Source organism: Macrobrachium nipponense, chromosome 39, assembly GCF_015104395.2.
Source record: "Macrobrachium nipponense isolate FS-2020 chromosome 39, ASM1510439v2, whole genome shotgun sequence".
Classification (NCBI taxonomy): domain Eukaryota; kingdom Metazoa; phylum Arthropoda; class Malacostraca; order Decapoda; family Palaemonidae; genus Macrobrachium; species Macrobrachium nipponense.
Genome location: NC_061099.1, coordinates 43,344,454 through 43,361,953, shown reverse-complemented (window position 1 = coordinate 43,361,953; position 17,500 = coordinate 43,344,454). Strand labels below are relative to the sequence as shown.

The window sequence follows — 17,500 nt, the reverse complement described above, 5'->3', positions numbered from 1 at the left end:
TTATCTCTCTTCAATAAACACCACATTCTTTGGAAGCTTGAATTTCAAGTCAATGGCTCCCGTAGGCTTCTTCCATTTGAAGAGTTTATCTCTACAATAATAATAATAATAATAATAATAATAATAATAATAATAATAATAGGACTCATGCAGAAGAGTGTGATCCTAGAAACGGCACACATAGTAAGAAGAGTGATGGACTCCTAAGGAGGCAGGATGCAACCCGGAACCCCACACTATAAATACCACCCAGTCGAAGTAGAGGACTGTGATAGAGCAATAATAATAATAATAATAATAATAATAATAAGATCCCTGAAAAGGAATCTAGAAAAACTAGACGCTGAAGTAGCTCCAGGACTCATGCAGAAGAGTGTGATCCTAGAAACGGCGCACATAGTAAGAAAAGTGATGGACTCCTAAGGAGGCAGGATGCAACCCGGAACCCCACACTATAAATACCACCCAGTCGAATTGGAGGACTGTGATAGAGCAAAATAAAAAAAAAATATTATAATGATAATAGTGAATTCCTTTGGAATTTATTGATACAACCATTGACAAATGTATCAAAACACACGGTAATCACGCTTTACCCGTCAACGAAGTTGTCATTTCCAAAACTCCAACATAGAATTTTATTACGTAACAGATAATATTATATAAGAACATTCCTCCTATTTGAACTCTTATTACTCCCAACGGGCGCATATCGTAATTGATATCTGGAGGTCAGTTAGCTGAGCAGATTAGGTGGAAAGCAATTTAGGATTTTGTTAAGAAAAAATAGGCAGGCAGCCGGACACAGGTCGCTGAGGAAATCTAATATCAGAGAGAGAGAGAGAGAGAGCCTCGTTCAGCGTCGGCTAACTAGAAAAACATGCAAATAGACTTACAAACAGACCAAAACAGATGCGTGTGGTTTAGGCCACAAACAAATTCGTTACCACAATTCATGAATTGAGGAGAACAAACTGTACAACGGAGAGAGAGAGAGAGAGAGAGAGAGAGAGAGAGAGAGAGAGAGAGAGAGAGAGAGAGTAGCCCTGAAGAGTCGGAAAGAGACATAGAGGGAGTTAACAGACAAACTAGACAGACATGACAATACAAAAAAGACGAGTCCTTTTATTGCACAACAAATTCGCTCGCACAAATTGCAAACCGAGATGGATACAGACAACAAAAGAGAGAGAGAGAGAGAGAGAGAGAGAGAGAGAGAGAGAGAGAAATTAAGCGTCAGACGAATAATGAAATATCTCAACAATATCTTTCCGAGTTTCTCCTTAGATCACAAGATCCTTTCGTCCGGGACGTCGTAGAGGCATCGTCTCCTGGTATCTTTCCTCTCGTTTGAAGAAGAAGAAGAAGAAGAAGAAGAAGAAGAAGAAGAAGAAGAAAGAGGAGGAGGAGGAGAAGGAGGCGAAAGGAAAAACTATTTCACGACTGATCTGCTTTACCGCATCGTAAAGCATCTGGAATAACAACCGGCTTGATGGCGCTCCGTTGGAGACTCGGCAGCGGTTCCAGGCCCTGGGAATAATTCCCGTCTCGGGAATGGTGGGTGGAGTGGAGTTGTTGTCGTTGTTATTGTCAATGTTGTAGTTTTCGTGGTCTAGACCGACGTGTTTATTATTCGTTTGAATTTCAGTCAGTGAAAACTTAATAGTTTGAGAATTTCATGACGTTAAACAGGACAATATCCGATCTTTGAATGACAAATATTCGATCAATTTCAAGATGGATTTTCAATCGTTTGATGACCACTTAACTTTGCTGTTTGTTCATGGGGCGTATCCGAGAACTGGGGGGAACTGAGAGGGCGGGGAGGGGGTAAGGGCGGAGGGGGTGGATATCTCTGAAGAATATGCAAAATGGGAAGGATGCAAATAAAAAAAGGGAGCTATATTGAAAGGAAGTTAGACCCAATATAATACGATGGTTAAATCTTAGAGAAACTCTGGCTTTATAAGAAAGACAATTTTTTTGTTTTATCATAATTGCAGCTAGTCGTGTAGAGAGAGAGAGAGAGAGAGAGAGAGAGAGAGAGAGGTGAACGGTATGAAATCCGGGATGATACTTGTGAACGCGTTACTACAGTAGATTCACATCAATCGTGCATCATCTGATGTTTAGGCCAGTCCCTTACGACGCCCCTGATTGGCTGTTGATAAGCCAATCACAGGGCTGGAAATTCTCAGTCTCTCCCGGGAGTTCACGTAGGCAGGATGTGTTTTCCACCTCTCCTGAGGGATACGTCTTTCAAAAGTATCCCTCAGGAGAGATGGAACATACATCCTGCATATGTGAACTCTCTCAAGAGACTGAGAGATTCCAGACCTGTGATTGGCTCTATCAGAAGCCAATCAGGAGCGTCGTTTAGGGACTGGCCTAGACATCAGATGCACGGTTGATGTGAATCTACTATAGTAAAAGAAACATCAAAAGCATTGACTTGGTTTATGGTTAGCTGAAAGTATGGTACTTCGAAAGGTCGGTTGATCTGAACGATACTGGGAAGAGCCGTTTACGCCAAAAGGCCAAGTAATATTATTCGTCGGTTACAAAATCCATCCAAATAAGGAGATATTCCCGTACCTACAAATCCGAAACTCAGAGACGACGGTAAAAGGAATTTACGAAATCTTTTCAATCCCTCTTTGGGAAGTGATACTCAGGCAGCTCTGAGAGAGAGAGGAGAGAGAGAGAGAGAGAGAGAGAGAGAGGAGGAGCCATTCCTACCAGACTCGGAAACCAAACAAAACCATACACAAAACTCCCGCGTCTATTCGCCATTGCATATTTGCAAGATCCTTCGCAACTTTATTTCTGAGTCTCGACAAAAGACGCCTACAGTTGTCCAAACAGGAAGACTGTGACCCCCCGGACGTGGGGGCGGGGGAGGGGGGGGGGGGTTGTCTTCCAACCAATCCTTTGTCCCTATGCAGGAAATCCATTTGCTCGGTCTATTGGCTGACGAGTCGTTTTCATTCTTTAAAAAGGAAATATTACCGAATATTACCAATAAGTCTTAAACGTTTGGAAAAATAAAATTGGATGGTTATTTATAAATGAAGCTGAGAATTTTTTAACGCGGTTTATAAGAAACTGAAATATTCCTTCATATTTAGACCTCACTATTTCTATTTTAATCTTCTTTATTTGGTGCCTTTTATGCTTTTTACTTTTTTTAGACTTGATTTCGTTATAATGCTGTATGAAACTTTCAGCCACGACCTGGTTGTGGCCTGTGCTGTTGGTACCTATAGCGGCGGCAGACGTCGGTTATAGCTAACTTTCACCATAATTAGAATCAAAACTACTAAGGCTAGAGGGCTGCGATTTGGTATGTTTGATGATTGGAGGGTGGATGATCAACGTACCAATTTGCAGCCCTCTAGCCACAGTAGTCTTTAAGATCTGACTTTTGACAGAAAAAGGGCCTAACCATGACTGTGCATTTAATATTAGCATTTGTGTTTATCCATATTTTTTTTTCAATCCTGCGGACAGTTATCCTCCTGTAGTACAGAATTTGCGATAAGATGTAGCCTCCATCTATTTCATTGAATATTGCTTGAATAACAAGTGACTGATGGTTATATTCACGTCTTGCCTAAGATTCTTTAAACTCATTTTAGAATTCCTGCCTTTAGGATCTGTTTTTCTTCTTAATTAAAAGGGTGAATCATACTGATTTTTTTCTATTTACGGAAATTTCTGAATTCCGCATAGAAGCTCTCCATCTAACTTCTCTTAACTTCCTGTTCACTCGACGAATGTTTCGATAACTGTTTTCTGTTTCTTTGATTGTTTCTTTTCCGCTGCGTGATGGAGGCACGGACATCTTTCCTTATCTCTCTCTTCCATTTTTCTTGATTTCCCAAAATACTCGAATTTCTCACGAGATTTTTTCACGTGAGTCTGCAATCTACAAGGTTCATTTTAATTGCGATTTTGAGTAATTCTTACTTTTTAGTTTTCTGTAAAAGAAAACCATTTAGATGACTTTTGTCTGTCCGTCCACACTTTTTCTGTCCGCATTTATCCTGTTCGCATTTATCCTGTTCGCATTTATCCTGTTCGCATATATCCTGTCCGCATTTATCCTGTCCGCATTTATCCTGTTCGCATTTATCTCCTGTTCGCATTTATCCTGTCCGCATTTATCCTGTTCGCATTTATCCTGTCCGCATTTATCCTGTTCTCATTTATCTCCTGTTCGCCTTTATCTTGTCCGCATTTATCCTGTTCGCATTTATCCTGTTCGCATTTATCCTGTTCGCATTTATCCTGTTCGCATTTATCTCCTGTTCGCCTTTATCCTGTTCGCATTTATCCTGTTCGCATTTATCCTGTCCGCATTTATCCTGTTCGCATTTATCTCCTGTTCGCCTTTATCCTGTTCGCATTTATCCTGTTCGCATTTATCCTGTTCGCATTTATCCTGTTCGCATTTATCCTGTCCGCATTTATCCTGTTTGCATTTATCCTGTCCGCATTTATCCTGTTCGCATTTATCCTGTCCGCATTTATCCTGTCCGCATTTATCCTGTTCCCATTTATCCGTCCGCATTTATCCTGTTCGCATTTATCCTGTCCGCATTTATCCTGTTCGCATTTATCCTGTTCGCATTTATCCTGTTCCCATTTATCCGTCCGCATTTATCCTGTTCGCATTTATCCTGTCCGCATTTATCCTGTTCGCATTTATCCTGTCCGCATTTATCCTGTTCGCATTTATCCTGTTTGCATTTATCCTGTTCCCATTTATCCGTCCGCATTTATCCTGTTCGCATTTATCCTGTCCGCATTTATCCTGTTCGCATTTATCCTGTCCGCATTTATCCTGTTCGCATTTATCCTGTTCGCATTTATCCTGTTCCCATTTATCCGTCCGCATTTATCCTGTTCGCATTTATCCTGTTCGCATTTATCCTGTCCGCATTTATCCTGTTCCCATTTATCCGTCCGCATTTATCCTGTTCGCATTTATCCTGTTCGCATTTATCCTGTTCCCATTTATCCGTCCGCATTTATCCTGTTCCCATTTATCCTGTTCGCATTTATCCTGTTCGCATTTATCCTGTCCGCATTTATACCTGTTTCCCATCCTGTTCGCATTTATCCTGTCCCATTTATCCTGTCCATTATCCTGTTCGCATTTATCCTGTCCGCATTTATCCTGTCCGCATTTATCCTGTTCCCATTTATCCTGTCCGCATTTATCCTGTCCGCATTTATCCTGTTCCCATTTATTCTGTCCGCATTTATCCTGTTCCCATTTATCCGTCCGCATTTATCCTGTCCGCATTTCTCCTGTTCCCATTTATCCGTCCGCATTTATCCTGTCCGCATTTATCCTGTCCGCATTTATCCTGTTCCCATTTATCCTGTCCGCATTTATCCTGTTCCCATTTATCCTGTTCGCATTTATCCTGTCCGCATTTATCCTGTTCCCATTTATCCTGTCTGCATTTATCCTGTCCGCATTTATCCTGTTCCCATTTATCCTGTCCGCATTATCCTGTCCGCATTTATCCTGTTCCCATTTACTGTCCGTTCATTTATCCTGTCCCGCATTTATCCGTTCCCATTTATCCTGTCCGCAATTTATCCTGTTCCCATTTTATCCGTCCGCATTTACCTGCCATTTTATCCTTTGCCATTTATCCTGCCGCCCATTTATCCTGTCCGCATTTATCCTTCCGCAATTTACCTGTTTCCCATTTATCCTGTCCGCATTTATCCTGTTCCCATTTATCCTGTCCGCATTTATCCTGTCCGCATTTATCCTGTTCCCATTTATCCTGTCCGCATTTATCCTGTTCCCATTTATCCGTCCGCATTTATCCTGTCCGCATTTATCCTGTTCCCATTTATCCGTCCGCATTTATTCCTGTTCCGCATTATTGTCCTGTCCGCATTTATCCTGTTCCCATTTATCCTGTCCGCATTTATCCTGTTCCCATTTATCCTGTTCGCATTTATCCTGTCCGCATTTATCCTGTTCCCATTTATCCTGTCCGTCCTCAGATCTTTAAAACTGCCGAGGCCAGAGTGCCGCAAATTGCTATGTTTTTCATCCACCTTCCAATCAGATTGCAGCCCTCTAGCCTCAGTAGTTTTTTTTTTATTATTTAAGACTAAAGTTAGCCATGATCGTGCGTCTGGCCACGCTGTAGGACAGGCCCCTCACTGGGCCGTGGCCGAAAGTGTCATGGGCCCAAGCGCTTAAAGCATTATACCTAGACCACCGAAAGATATAGATCTATTTTCGATGATCTTGATTATACCCTCGATTACGCCAAAGAAAATTCACCGAATTTTTTATTTATTTATTTATATATTTATTTTACTTTTTTGGTTTTCGGTTTGATTCATTACACTATTAGCCCATGCCATCGTCATTCACATCCCGTGGTTATACAGTTTAATTCATTAGATACAGCATGACAACGAAACTCTGTGAAGGAGCCGTAGGACATAGTCGAGATGAATGTTTTGCCTTCTCGTCGAACAGATACTTAATCTTTTTTAATCAGGACTTCGTTGGGAGGTCGCCTAATTATGTTTAGGCAACATTCAACCTCCTCTGAACTCTAAAGCTCATCAATTTGGTGCCAAAGATTTTAAGTGCTCCTTCAAGGGGAGTTCCTGTGTCTTTATAGACGATAAAAGTATGGATCACTTTCTTAAAAGCTGTTTTAATTTTCACGTCGAATTTTTTTTTTTTTTTTTTTTTTTTTTTTTTTGCTATTTACTATAAAGTCGTTTACTTTTGTGTTCTAATTGGGTGTTCGTTCTGGTATTTCTACACTTGTCTACCAGATTCATGTAGCATTATAATAAATCCTCTTTCGTGTAATTTTTATATTAGGTTGTAATTTGCAGTAGTTCATGTTGGAGGGTCAATGCTTTGCTATTCATATCTTTGCGTTTACTCCTTGATGCACAAGTTCGCTGTAACCCCGCCCCCTCTCCTTGTTCTTATTTAACAAGGGAATTGGCCTATTTTTGAATAACGGTATTCAAATACCGACTTAAAATACTTGGTGCGCAGGTGTTTAATCGTACAACATGTACTAATCTCAGTGTCTAATATTCCTTTTTTTTGTAATCCTAAGCGGTGTATAATATTCCTTTTTTTTTATTATCCTAAGTGGGGGAACATGAAAGACAACTCTCCTTTGTTTGATTTCTTCCTCTTAATGAGGACACCCAACAGGAATAAAAAGACAGTCCCATTATGACTCCTCTTATGTACTCTTAGAATTTTGAATGGCTGAAGTGATAGCACAAAGGAAGGTGGTCTTTCATACTGCTTACTGAGGTAGGTGACTGAAGCCTTCTAATTCCCTGTATCTCAAAAGGTTAATTACTGGAATGCTCTTCATTACAGAAGCTTGATGACTTCCGGTTTCTTTCTTCTTGTATAGCTAATAGGTTGGGTGTTTTTTTAATCATGAAGTATGTTTGCAAGCTTCAATAGACAAATTTTCTTTCTACTCATAATCTAGTAAGACTAATTTGCTTCTGAACTTACAAAGCCCTTTGTGTATTTTGCTTGGGCATGGCTTTTACATTGTTATGAAAGATTAAAAAAAAAAGGGGGGGGGGGGGAAGCCACGTATGAGCTGAATTCGGAGGCAACAAAGTTCTATTTCCCCTCAGCATTCGTAACAATTAAGTTTCACTTTCGTTTATATGTTTAATGACCAAGTCCATTTTTTCTTTGAAATGTATGAATAAGACCCCCCATATATATTTTTATATTATATTATACTAGATAGCCAAGCCTCCTATTTTTCACGTAAAAAGCTCCCAACCACTTATTTTTAAATATGCCGTTACTTTTAAAATTAGAGCAATCTTAATCTTCAATTTATGAATCGAGATTCACTCTCCTTAGTTCATATGTTTATGCTGATCTCTCGTTCAACATTAGTTATCGTCTTGAAGGTGACCTGGTTTACTTAATTCCCGAAAAGTCTTTGTTCCTCTTATTGTTCTTTTTCCTCTCGTCATCTGGCGTCTTATCTAAGGGTTAACATAAACTGAAAAGATTTTAATCTTCTTCGGATGTTATACGGTTTAAAAGTTTTGACAGTTACACGCCCACATGAAAATTTACACACACATACATACACACACACACACACACACACACACACATATATATATATATCCATTCAGGAAATCTTAGACAACCACATCAGAAGAAACATTTATTAGAGACGTTTCGCACATAAAAAATCACGCAATCAATTGCAAGATAGAGGTGAAGAAACAAAACTTCTATATTTTAGGCTCGGTTAAAGACTATGATTACTTAACTACTCTAGAGTCATTATACATTGAACATCTTGTTCCCTCGTTGAATAGTGGAGTTTCATCTTCTCCGCTTTATCTGGCATAGTCAACGTTTTAACTTCTTGCCCAAGTCTAGTCATTCTACCTCCTTCCCTCTCAACTAACGTTTGATTGCGCCTTGGTATTTGTTCTTTATTTGTACTTTTTACCTTTTAATTTTATTTGTCAATTTTTAGTCCTTTATGTCACTTTTAAGTTAATTTTTAGTCTTGTATTTTTAGTAGTTTTACTATATTAAGTATCCTGCTCTTATTGAACGTTAATATGTATGTGTTTTTATCTCAACAGACTGAAGATGCACATTGTATGTGCGAAACGTCTCTAATAAATGGTTCTTCTGATGTGGTTGTCTTCGATTTCCTGAATGGATGTATGTGAAGGTATACCCTCATAGCATATAGTAAATATATATATATATATATATATATATATATATATATATATATATATATATATATATATATTTGCATAACCGCCTAATACACACACACACACACACACACACATATATATATATTATATATATGTGTGTGTGTGTGTGTGTGTATCAGGCGGTTATGCAAATATATATAATTTAATATATATATATATATATATATATATTATATATATATGTATATATATATATATATATATATATATATAGATATTATATATATATATATATATATATATATATATATAATGTAGAATCTACTGGTCATTTTTTACCAGATACATGTGTAAATGTAATAGTCATAATGCCCTCTTAACTTCTCAAATTCTGTGCTCTTTTTTGGATACGCTTGTCACTACAAAGCCTCGAGATCCAACTTCAAAGAAATATGAAAGAAATCATAATGTCCGGTAGCGGGAACTGACCTCGTCTTGTTTATGGTATGGTATCGCGTGTTCGTTTCCCGCTACCGGACATCGTGATTTCATTCATATTTCTTTGAAGTTGTTTTCCGTAGCTTTGTAGCGACAAGCATATCCAAAAAGGGAGCGAAGAACTTGAGAACTAAGGAGACTGTCCGTAGGAGGTTCCATATTTAGGCATAACCCACCTTTGGTCATTTTTTGTGTTATTGTTTTCTGATGTTCCATTAGGATTGGAGCTTTATAGATACCTTTACTGACGTGTAAATCAACTCAGCGTACAGCTACTTGGACTTTTGTTGTTGGTAGAGACTTTCGTGTCGTATTTCCTTATGGGAAATGTTGACTTGTACAGGAATCTGGAAAATTTTTTTATTGATTATGCAACTCAAGAAATGCCCTTAAGATGTGGTCAGAGTGAAGCTCAACTCTGTATTTTGCTCGCTAATTTCTATAGATAATGAAGATAAACTTAACGTAAGTTTCATCATTAATTGCTGTTGCAGCTGTTTAGCTTCTTGATCAGGTGTATTCATGAATGAGAACAATTAAACATGCGTTCAGGTGTTCTTGGATCCATAGAAAGTGTGACATTGTGGATGAACGAAAGAAGAGATGGGAATTTTGAAGCCATGATCTTGCAAAGCGATTCAGAAAATCGGAAAAAAATAGTTGGTACGAGAGACTGACACATCTCGTGAAGAAGGCAACATCTTGGGTGCATCCTTGAGACTCTCTCTCTCTCTCTCTCTCTCTCTCTCTCTCTCTCTCTCTCTCTCTCTCTCAGAGCAAACAGAAAGAATTCGAAGTCGTCCTGAATTTGTTTGCGGGCTGGTTTTGAAGGCAACATATTTCTTCCTCTTCATCTACATAGGATGCGTGAAACCTGCTTATGCCTGCCTCTCTCTCTCTCTCTCTCTCTCTCTCTCTCTCTCTCTCTCTCTCTCTCTCTCTCTCTATCATTTTTCCAGTTTTCTGAAGAGACCTGCATATGCCAACCTCCTCTCTCTCTCTCTCTCTCTCTCTCTCTCTCTCTCTCTCTCTCTTTCTCGAATTTTTCCAGTTTTTTTAAGAGATCTGCTTATGCGCACCTCATCTCTCTCTCTCTCTCTCTCTCTCTCTCTCTCTCTCTCTCTCTCTAATTTTTCAGTTTTTTGAAGAGATCTGCTTATGCGCACCTCATCTCTCTCTCTCTCTCTCTTCTCTCTCTCTCTCTCTCTCTCTCTCTCTCTCGAATTTTTCCAGTTTTTTGAAGAGATCTGCTTATGCGCACCTCATCTCTCTCTCTCTCTCTCTCTCTCTCTCTCTCTCTCTCTCTCTCGAATTTTTTCAGTTTTTTGAAGAGACCTGCAAATGCCCACCTCCTCTCTCGCTCTCTCCAATCTGCCTAACGTCGGTCGCTTGTAAGATTTTTGAGTCCGTAATTACGGATCAAATTGTGGATCACATTGACAGAAAAAACTTGCTGTTAAACAGTCAACACAGTTTAAGACAAAACAGATCCTGCCTATCAACCCTCTTGGAGTTTTATCATAACATGCTTTGTATTTACGACAGTAGTAGAGCAATAGATATACTCTACTTAGATCCAAAAGGCCTTTGTCAAAGTCCCACACAAGAAACTAATGATAAAAGTTAGAAACAGCAGGCTGGATCGAAGACTGGCTGACTAATACCTTTTGATTTACATAAATGACATTGATGTAGGCTTAACTAGCAGGATAGCCAAATTTGCAGATGACGCCAAACTTGGTGTAAATGCAGCAGACCCAGATGCAGTGGAAAGTTTAAGAAATGGTTTAACGAAAATAGGATAGTGGTAAAAAAAGATGGCAAATGTCTTTTAACTGGATAAATGAAAACTGTTACAAATAGGAACAAACAACCCTCATGCCAACTGCATGCTGCTTAAGAATGACATAAATAGTGTAGAACAAGAGGAGGACCTTGGATTCATTATTACCAAGGACTTTAAATCCACAAAACAGTGCATAAAAGCTGCAAAGATGGCACAGAAACTAGTAGGATACATAAAGAGGCAGTTCAAATACAGAAACAAGGAAACGGTGCTGCAGCTCTACACATCAATAGTTAGACCTCATCTTGAATTTGCAGAACAGTTTTGGTCATCAACACTAAGAAAAGACATAAATAGATTACAAGGGGTACAAGCAAGAGCCTCAAAGTTAATTCCATCCATCAGGCAAATAGGTTACCAAAGACGACTAGAGAGCCTGAACATGTATGGATTAGAAACACGACGATTGCGAGGACAACAAACAGAAACATTCAAAATACTGAAAGGCATAACAAAAGTAGACAGTAACATATTTACGTTAAACGAAAACCAGACAAGTAATAATGGATGGAAACTAGAGCTGAAGAGATACAACACATCCCACTGCGGGAACTTCTACACATACAAGATTATCGTGACACGTGCGAAAAAATAAACTGCCAACCAGAAGTGTTTAAAACAAGCAACAGTGTAGGGGATGAGTTTTAAAAAGAAAGCTAGACAAAATCATTAGGACGCTGTGAATGTACAGTAAAAACCTGCTCCTAAGTAAAAACCTGCTCCTAGAGATAAGTGAGCACACGATGTCTCCTCGGATGGACTAAGTCTTTGAGGTATCCTAATCCTTGTAACTTGTAACTCTCTCTCTCTCTCTCTCTCTCTCTCTCTCTCTTTTCATTTTTCCATTTTATGAAGAAAGCTTCTCTGCTCGTTGGGTAACACAGATAAAACGTTATCCACACCATTCCATACAAAGCAGTCAGTTTAATTGCATTTCCTGGAAAACACATTATGGAAACTAGTGTTCACTCCTTGAAGGCGATGACGTACAAGTAAATTCATTTTTAGCATCGGCAACTGATTACTTCCTCGTCTTTCTAATTCCAACCGTCTTGCAGGTTACCGATATGATCAAATGAATCCGCTCAGTTTACTTTTACTTTGTCTCGCCTTGATTATTAAATCTCGGTACGACCAAGGTAACCTTGTGAGTACGACATTGGTTGGAATCTCGCTTCTTGACCCTACCCGGAACCCCGTTTTCATTAAACGTTATTTGAAGGGGAAACTTGCACCGAGCGGGATGCCGCTCATATCCTCAGCGGCGGCGATATATAAGATAGGGTTGCGCTTGATTCATATCATAATGATTATTATCATGCTTTGTGCAGCGAGATGCAGCCTCTTTGTTCCGGGTTCAAGTGGTCGAGGGTTTGGATGGGATAAGGAAAGTGTTCACTTCATTTCCCTTGTGTTGATGTCGATTCGAATTTTCAATTTTAACGGCAAAAAGCAGGTGTGTTGTTGAGTAGTTAGAGTGGCAGTTTTGGGTATGGATGTAATTATATTAGGCAATTCTGCTTAACTTCTTCAATTAGTTTCTATGATTTTATGGATAGAATGAGTAGAAAATCTATATTTTAGATAATTACATAGTAAATCCGAGAAATGAACAAATGAATAGAACGCTATTGTATTGTAATGACAGATTTTTTTTTTTTTTTTGTTTTTTTTTTTTTTTAGCTGATAGGTAAGATGGGTGAAAGAAGATTGAGGGTAGTTAGCTAGCTAACCATGGTAGGGGATAGTTTAGAAAGTTAAGTATTAGTGGTTTATCCACAATTTGATTTGGGCAAGGGTATAATTTTTCTAATATTAACATAATACAATAATGATTTTACATTATATTAACATGGTGAATTGTACAGATTACATATTACGAATTTCATTTCTTAAATGTAGTTTAATCATATTTAAAAAAGTTCCAATTTTCTCAATTTAATTGCAGATATGAGTAGATATTAACAGTACCATTTAAAAATTTACCACATCTTCAGTTGAGATTAATTTTGCCTAGCTGTTTTCAAGAAATTCTGGGAGATATAGTGTCTATTGTTAATCAATGTCAAAGAGTTTATTGGTGAGACGTAAGAAAACAAGGTGTGATCCGACCTCCAGCTTACTCGAAGCGCATCCTAAAATCTGCAGTCAAATAGAGCGATGTATCACCAACGAAAATTAAAATAAATGCACTATCTTTTATCAGAAATAATTGTTCTGTACTGTTTAACACGCCCATAATTTATCTTTTACAATTTATTGTAATGAATAAATCATAAATATCCTATCTTGAAATTCTTGTGTCTTTAACTCAGAGCGTTTCCAGACCTTTGTAGGCTTTTCCATAGCGCCTCAGTGGCGTGATCGGTATGGTCTTAGCCTGCCACCTCGGTGGTCGCGAGTTCGATTCTCGAGCATTCCATTGAGGTGTGAGGGATGTGTATTTTTGGTGATAGAAGTTCACTCTCGACGTGGTTCGGAAGTCACGTAAAGCCGTTGGTCCCGTTGCTGAATAACCATTTGTTCCATACAACGTAAAACAACATACAAACAATGGATTTATTTATGATATAGTTTTGGCTAAGGTGTTTCAGTACAGTGGCGGGGCTACTGGGGGTGTAGGCCATCATAATGTCGTAGTAGATTGATTTGGTAATATACTTGTAAACATGTTTAGGTAACAGAAATAATTAAAATTTAAATGATAATGATTCTAGAGGTAGATTAGTAGTAGTAGTAGTAGTAGTAGTAGAAGTAGTAGTAGTAGTAGTAGTTTTTATTCTTATCTATACTATAGTATCATCATTAAATGGCAATTCATTTTGCTTTTCATGATAAGAGACCCACTCAAGTAATTTGTGCACCAGGGCTCAAAATGACCTAGTTCCTCCAAACTTTGAGTGGTTTTGCGATAAAGATAGGTTCCCACCTGAAAGTATGCAAAACATTCTCATTTAGTACTACTTTTATACGTACAATTTTTTTGTGTGTGAATGATACAGATTTGTCTATGAATAATATGTGTGTATTTACATGTATATATATATATAAATATATATATATACATACATACATATATATACACACACACACACACACACACACACATATATATATATATGTGTGTGTGTGTGTGTGTGCGTGTGTTTTAAGTGTGCATAAACAAAACATATTCAAACACTTGCAATATTTCTTGTTGTTCTTTGTTATGATTTGAACGCATATGCGTTCCTTGTACACACACAGAGCATCACCAAATGGCATCTTCATCTTTAATGTAAAAGCCTCGAGTGACCTACCAACAGGTGGTTTTACGAAAAAGTTTCTTTTCTTCGGAAAAGGTTCTACTGTCTGTCGTTCCGGCGGGAAATTTAGCGGAAACCATGCTACAATGATTGATCCTTCGCGTCAACACTCCAGGGAGTCCATTTCTCTACACACACCACACAAACACGCACGAACTATGACGACCATGAGAGCTATGATGGCCATGAGGACTATGAAGACCATGAGGAATTTTAACAACGTATGTACTATGACAGCTGTGAGGAATATGTCGGCCGTAAGGAATATGACGGTCGTAGGAGACGACTGTGTAAACAGTGACGGGCGTAGAAATCGTTCTATATATATATATATATATATATATATATATATATATATATATATATATATATATATATATATATATATATATATTTCTGACTCCCATCAGCATCGAAACCAGGTACAAGTATGATTTATTTTTTCGTTTTTTGTAGTCTTATAGGCTTACGTTATTTGCGCTTGAAGTTGTATTTTTCTTGATGTTGTAATTTTCTTTGTAGGCCATGTAGTACTTGCAAGAGCAGAAGAGATTACTGTCCACTTCGTTTATTTTGTATTATATCTCTTTGTGGACATATTTGTACTAATAATTGTATATTTTTTTATTTTTTGTCAATAGAATAACTAACAATGGCTTTTAGTGGTGGAGGCAGTCTTGCCTTTCAGTTGGAAAAGAGACCTGGGTTCGATTCCTGATGTGAGTCAGAGATTTATTTCTGTTCCACACGTTACTGTTTGTTGATTATATATATATATATATATATATATATATATATATATATATATATATATATATATATATATAGAGAGAGAAAGAAAAGAGAGAGAGAGAGAGAGAGCGAGAGAGAAAGAAGAGAAGAGAGAATGAGAGAGATACTATATATATATATATTAGATTATATAAATATAATTATATATATATATGTATATATATATAGCTAGCTTAATATTATTTACCCAAATAGTTTACGAAAATCCCAGTATTACAACCCTGCCAATGGAGTCCGTTTATAAAAACTACATCACTGGAATTTTTGACCAACGATATGAAGAGAGTTTTTTTTTTTTTTTTGAACTTTACTCCAGGAGTCTGTCGTAATTAGATCACTGTACAAAAATTTCACGCCGCGTTGAACCTAATCCGTTGGGAAGAATTGATGTGTGCATAATCTTATTAATCCTTAAAGGAGAAATTCATAGTTCAGCACCTTTAAATGGAATATCTGGGAAAAAGTTGACGGAATTCTTAATTAATTTCAAGATTAGGTTGGCGGGGGTTACTCGGAACTCTCTCTCTCTCTCTCTCTCTCTCTCTCTCTCTCTCTCTCTCTCTCTCTCTCTCAACTTTTTCTCACTCCGTAATACTTCTGTACTTGTGAATTTTCTCTCTCACTCTCACATAACCGTCTCTCTCTCTCTCTCTCTCTCTCTCTCTCTCTCTCTCTCTCTCAGTTTTTTCATCCCGAGATACCTCTTTATGAGTGAACATTTCCTCTCTCTCTCTCTCTCTCTCTCTCTCTCTCTCTCTCTCTCTCACACAACTTTTTTCACTCCAAGAGAATCCTTTAATGACTGAAGAAACCTGCTTATGCTCCTCTCTCTCTCTCTCTCTCTCTCTCTCTCTCTCTCTCTCTCTCTCTCTCTCTCGTTTGGCACTTATAATTTACGGTATAAAGTTGAATTTCTATTTCTTGCTCTTTAATAGCTACTCTTTATGCGACTTACGCGAAGTGGGAAAATTATGCTACCTTTTTGCGAACATTTCTGAATTTATTTTTTCTCCGTTTTCACTCCCATTTTAGGGTATACTCTGACATACCTCTTAAAGGTCACAGTTGCAGGAGGTCAAGGTTGCTTTGTACACGAATATTTCGAGCTGATTTTAGTGTTTTTATTTATTTATTTATTTATCTTTTGCGTAGGTCTCTCAATTTCAGTAACCTACACTTTATTAGAATGTTTTTTTTTTTTTCACTAGCGAATGTTATTGATATTGTTGTTTTCTTTTTTATGATTGCAGTCATGTTTTGATATTCGATATTTAACTCTGACGTTATACAGGGTGTCCATAAAGTCCCAGCACCATTACAAGTTTTTAATTGGAATGGTACAGGGACTTTATGGACACCTTGTATATTTATGAAAGTTTACGAGACTTGTTCTATTCAGGTGTTGAATTTTGTGTGTTCGATACATCGTCCTGATTTTTTTTTCTTTCTATTTTTTGCTGTGTTGGAAGTGCGCTTTGGGTTTCGTCTTTGTTTCTTATTGAAGTTTTTACATTTTCAGATTATTTCCATCGACTCATTCTTCCATTGTTCGACAGAAATTTTCAAGAGAGATGATTATACCTTCCCTGTTTCACTCGATTAAATCTATTTACGATAAAGTAGAACTTTTATTTCATTCCGTTTTCTTTGCCATTATAGTAGTTTCTCTCGAGCTAATACATTTTCCGTTTTCTTTTTTCGTTTCAGATTGATTATAACTTCCCGAGTTTTCTTCATTATTTTTTTTTCTCGCGCAAAAATAATCGTGATAATTGAATTTTGACGAGTTTTATTTTATTCTTTGGTTTCATTTGTTATTTTTCCTTCTGTTTATTCATTGTTTTAGGGATTTTATTTTTAATTAGACGCTCTGTAGATTTCCCCTTGTTTTTAATTGCATTTATTATTAATATTATTAATTTTTTTTTATCACAGTCCTCCCATTCGACTGGGTGGTATTTATAGTGTGGGGTTCCGGGTTGCATCCTGCCTCCTTAGGAGTCCATCACTTTTCTTACTAGGTGCGCCGTTTCTAGGATCACACTCTTCTGCATGAGTCCTGGAGCTACTTCAGCCTCTAGTTTTTCCAGACTCCTTTTCAGGGATCTTGGAATCATGCCTAGTGTTCCTATGATTATTGGTACATTTATTATTATTATTATTATTATTATTATTATTATTATTATTATTATTATTATTTCAGTAGATGAAACTTATTCACATAAACGAGCACAACAAAAGGACCATGACTCGAGATTCCAGCTTCCAAAGAATATGTTGGTTTCACCCTCCCACCGCAGACCCCACACTGCAGCAG

General features: G+C 37.6%; 1 protein-coding gene across 1 annotated transcript in view; it reads right to left on the bottom strand.

Moving 5' to 3' along the window:
* LOC135210448 (gem-associated protein 2-like) overlaps nucleotides 1-17,500 on the bottom strand; it is a 33,266-nt gene that overhangs the window by 886 nt on the left and 14,880 nt on the right. Inside the window, exon 4 of the mRNA XM_064243344.1 lies at nucleotides 1,458-1,658. Coding sequence (XP_064099414.1) covers nucleotides 1,458-1,658 — 201 coding nt within the window. The remainder of the gene's footprint in view (nucleotides 1-1,457; nucleotides 1,659-17,500) is intronic.